Here is a 5,000-nt window from a genome sequence, read left to right on the forward strand (position 1 = left end):
CGAGAGCTGGAGTGCGTGCGCGGATGCACGCTCTGGTTTTCTCTGGGACGTCCGGAGGCGCTGTACTGATACCCACTTATGCCATGGCGGTTCTGCGAGCCAGAGGACCGTGCTGTGCTCTCCTCTGAGGCAGCTGGTGTGTGCGGCGACCTGGCTTGTGCCGCCTGCGACCCATGGGAGTCTCGTGCGCGTTGGTGCACGTCGCTCGACGTTTCCTGCTGACGATAGGCGGTTTGGCGCGCACTCTGTCGTGCGTGATGCCGCGCGTTATCTTCCTCCCGCCTCCTTGGCACTGGCGCAACGTGCCCACTATACTCACGGGCGGACACTCTGTCCCAGGACGTCCGCTCTGCCAGCGTTCGGTCGGAAGGAGCAGTTTCCCCCCACCAGGACCTCCTGGTGGAAGAGGCCGGCCGGACTGGGGAATCTTGGCGGCGTCCTTGGTGCCTGGTGCCGGTCCAGGATACCGCAGGCCTTTCCACAGCCGTCTCCTGGGGCGAGGCGACCCATGCCACCGCCGATAAGGACACCCACGCCAACGCCCAGCCGCACTTGCACCATACCATGCTGAGATGATCTTTACCCCAGTAACATTATCTGAAAAGAATAGAAACGCTTGTAATTTTTTTGCATGCGCTGCTAAATTAAGCAATTCTATACAACAGACCTATCTCCTTACATAAACATGTGTATATATATATACACGTTTGTATGTAACTTTATTCAGAAGTCTATATTTGCTGGTTGTTTGTCTCTGACTCAATGCACATTTTCGATTAACAAACTTGTTTCAGAATCCCGGACATGCAACTATCCCAAATATTGTCTACAAAACACTAGGCGCTGCAGCTATAGCACAAGACTGCGGAAGCGTGTAACAAAAGAAGCATGGCCGAAACAACCACAGCCGCCACCCCCTCACTAACTTAATTAAAGTGTCAATAAAGATCAACTCGCCACGTGCAGAGGTTCAATCTTCATCCCAGCCTTCCCTTGGCCTCCCCGCGTCGAGAATCATAGCATGAAAGTCTTGCCGAACACCGCGGCAGGTCACTCAACGAGATCGCCCGTGTGAACGCCGTGCACACGGTCCGAATTAGCAGCTGATAAGATATGGTTGTGTAAACGTCGTTAATACTAATAATGACAGGGAAGAAATCAGCTTAACGCCCATGGCAACACGGGCCGCCTTAAAGTGACGACCCTGGCAGATGTGCACACTGCTTTGGGAATCGAGAATTCTTAAAAGGTATCTTACCGTGCAAAATATGTGATAATAAAGAATCGTGCCCCAAAGGCACTGGAATCGCGCAATGAGAATTGGCCGGCGGCGGGCGAAACAGCCATGGTTTAATCTGCATTTCCAGTGCGTGTACCTGTCCTAACACAAATATCACCACTGCCTTCAGTAAATATTCATGGTATGTATAAACATTTCCTTTTTTTCAAAGCCGTATAAAGTGAAACTCTTACCTATTATATCTGCATTCTTTCCTCTCCCCAAATACCATCTTTTTCTATGCAAGTAATATTCGGACCCGTCACTCGCGCACCTCCGAATGGGCAAAGCTCACGAAACACCCCTTCCCGGGGTCTCGGCCCTTCACCGCCCCCCCACACCCCCCCCCGGGGCGCACACAGCCTCAAGATTCAGCCGTACTTTCCCCCCCTGTATTTCTTCGGCCCCCCCCCTCTTTCTCTTCACCTGCACGACCCGTAAGCAAAAACGCCGGAGCGAAGAACTAGAACAACAACGCAAATGCCGAGAGCTCTTTCGCCTAAGAAGGAATAAAGCCCTTGGCGTATTCGAGGTTCCCTACTCTTCCGTTCGCTGTATCGCTTACTCTTTGCTCAGCATGAATCCTCCATCCGGCCATACTTCTCTCCCGCCGCTCGATAGGTTGGCCTTATGCCCTCCTCTGATGACCCTTCCTCCTCGTCCTCCTTCACCTTCACGCCTTCCCAGCCCCTCCCCCCCGCCCCCCCCCACCCAAAAAAAAACAGCCCCCTCCCCGCAGCCCCAATCACCCGTAAAATGCCCAGACTGACCCCCCGGGGGTTTTTTTCCCCCACTCCAAACCAAAAGGAAAAACCCGCCTGTATAGAGCCCTCGACCCCGCTTTGGGACCCGACTTTCCCCGGGTTTTTCCCCTTATTTTCCTTTATGATTTTTTTCCCCTCCCCCCCCCTCGCCTTTCCCCCCCCTTTTTTTTTTTTTCCCCCCCCCTTTTTTTTCCCCCCCCCCCTTTTTTTTTTTTTTTTTTTTTTTTTTCCCCTTTTCCCCCCCCCCTTTTTTCTTTTTTTTTTTTAAATTTTTCTTTTTCCCCCCCCTTTTTCCCCCTCCCTTTCCCTTTTTTTTTTTTTTTTTTCTCTTCCCCTTTTTTTTTTTTCTTTCCCCCCCCAAAACCCCCCCCTTTTTTTCCCCTCTCTTTCTTCCCTTTCCCCTTTTTTTTCTTCACCCTGCTACAATTCCAAAATGGAAGCCCGAGGACACCGCCGCTTGTTCATATAGAGTCAACTCGATCCTCGTCTCCGGGAGACCCGGCCCCCCGCAGCCTCCGCCACCACCGACTTCGTACAAGCGACTTGTGAATCTTCCATTCTTCGACTGTCTCGGACCCCGCTCACCGCCCCCCCCGTACGCCTATTCCACATCAGATATTCTTCCTTTTATGATTTTAATATTTAACTGAGGGGAGGGGGGAGTAAAAGGGACAGAGAAGGAGGAGAAACGAATAGCGAAGAGTAGATATTTAAGATAAGAATATGTATAGAGATGAGAGAAACACTCCTCTCTTGAAAGAGGCTATGCATAATTAAGAGAAAAAACTAGAAAAAAATAACCTATCTAGAAGCCATAAATAACATGAAAAATACATGCAGAGAACTATACAATAAAGAGAAAGAGGGGTATATAGAGATGATATGGATTATATTGTAGAGGAGTAGAGAAAGTTATTATAAGTAGAGGAACAATGAAGAGATGCAATGCAATATGATCGAGCCTGGGCAGAGAAAAGTTATACTAATGAAGTATTATATAGTGAGGTGGTATTGAATGTTCTTTGAAGGACTCACAGAAGTTTCAGAGCAACTCACATATACAGTGATAATGAGGAAGTGTATCATTTCATTAATATTATCTACAGGATGATATAGTGATATGGAACGGAGAATGGCATTTATCCGGGAGATAGAGAATTTATTGGGATTCGGGGGTGTGGTGTTTCCATGTCCTATGAGGAAAAAATGGGACTAGCATAGAAAGAATAACATCGAGCCCTAAAGTGATAACATTCAAATTAGATAGAAACGAAGAAATGATAGAGTAGTTTCTCTGTGACAGAGAAGATAATTCTGAAGATCTAAACATGAAAATAGAGAACACAAAGAAGAAGATCAGCAGGAAAATCATGCGTTGCTATCCAGACTACCATCAGGTTATTAACTCTATATTACGAGAGGATAAGCGGCAGTCTCTATATTAAATAGTAATACAATAGAGTATATTTATCTGAGATAGATGATATAAGTTGTAATTCATGAGCAATAGATGACGAATATCCTCTGAGGATCTATCTAGAATATGCTATGTATCAGAGGTACTAGGCTGCTTATAAAAAATGGATATACGAATAGTAAGCGATAATGAGAAGCTCTCTAATTATGGAGAAGAAAGAGATTAAGGTTCAGAATTACGCTCAGAGAAAAAAGTGAAAAAGTAGATGAATAGTTGATAGATATGAGCGTTCAGATTAGAGCTCTTGCTGCTTCACGTGTCGATTTCATGAACGAGCTCTCGAGAAATAGTCGTAAATAATGTGGCTATATCATATCTCAGTAATCGACAGATTCCATAAAGTTGACTAGCGACTACTCTATATCTAATTACGCTAAGTTAGTATGCTCAAAGTCTCATCTAGAGACCCCAAAAGCAATGAATCATCGTAGAAACATCAAGCGATAACAGTGAGTCAACATATATTAATTTATTCCTTATACTACTACTAGATTGTATCAACTGCGCCCATTCCTCAATTCTCGTAATGATATAGAGCTCCATCAAATTAATATCGTGAAGAATAATCGAATATAATCCCCCCTAAGATCTGAGAGTAGATAACTGATCCAAGATCAAAGGAACTACGATTTGTCCAGCAAAAGGACGTTGTACAATAGAGGAATAAGAAGTATTTTTAGTTTTACATAGAAATATATAAAGTAATTCAAGGTAGAAGACGACACACCAACCTAAATTTTGCCAAGACGACTACCGAACAGAGCACTAATAATGAGCGCATTACACTTATCTATGTTGATGAATGTGATCACTCAACTCTCTATATCATCTATCTACCTATCATATGCTCCATTCGACTGATAAGAATATCTATACATCTCTATAGGCCTCTCCTCTATTAAGAACTCTGTATCCTATATATCTCTCATTCATGGATTCGAACAATAATTCCCCCTAGACCTCATGTTCTTTTTTCTTGGTTTTTATTGTTTATAGTGGGGATTTTCGTCATGTGTTATTCCTCCTCCTCGATCGGTAAACTAGCTCTCTTCAGTCATCGTATATTATCCAGTATCCCTCCTTCATATAAATACATTCATTTTCTGTTCTTTTTTCTATTCCTTTTGAGACTTCATAAAGTATTCTTGTCTACAGTAGAGTGACTATAGACTTCATATAATCTTCTAATTCGGTTCTCTCTCTAATAAAGATAAGATAGCTCATTTATGTTTCTCTAACCTCTTATATCAGGATCAGCGCCTGTACCCACCATACATGTTTTCTTCTTAGCTCTCTCTCTTCGCATATCATTTTCTTTGGATTGTCAGCTCCATCTCACTCATCCCTCGAATAATATACTCACTCTCCTCCTACCCACTCTACCCTCCTGCTTGATAATTCGTGTTGTACACCGAGAGTAGCATTCTCTCTCATCTCTCAGTTAACTTTATCTACTATCTCTCTTATTCTCATAAGTTTT

The 5,000-nt window shown here is 44.3% G+C and overlaps 1 protein-coding gene across 1 annotated transcript in view; it reads right to left on the bottom strand.

The window, feature by feature from the left end:
• Positions 1-5,000, bottom strand: part of LOC119578686 — a gene marked incomplete in the record, with an annotated part of 96,196 nt that overhangs the window by 74,651 nt on the left and 16,545 nt on the right. Inside the window, 1 exon segment of the mRNA XM_037926263.1 lies at positions 1-597. This exon segment is cut by the window's left edge and continues 119 nt beyond it. Within this exon segment, the coding sequence (XP_037782191.1) occupies positions 1-566 (566 nt within the window).

The sequence above is a fragment of the Penaeus monodon genome, chromosome 2, assembly GCF_015228065.2.
Source record: "Penaeus monodon isolate SGIC_2016 chromosome 2, NSTDA_Pmon_1, whole genome shotgun sequence".
Lineage (NCBI taxonomy): Eukaryota > Metazoa > Arthropoda > Malacostraca > Decapoda > Penaeidae > Penaeus > Penaeus monodon.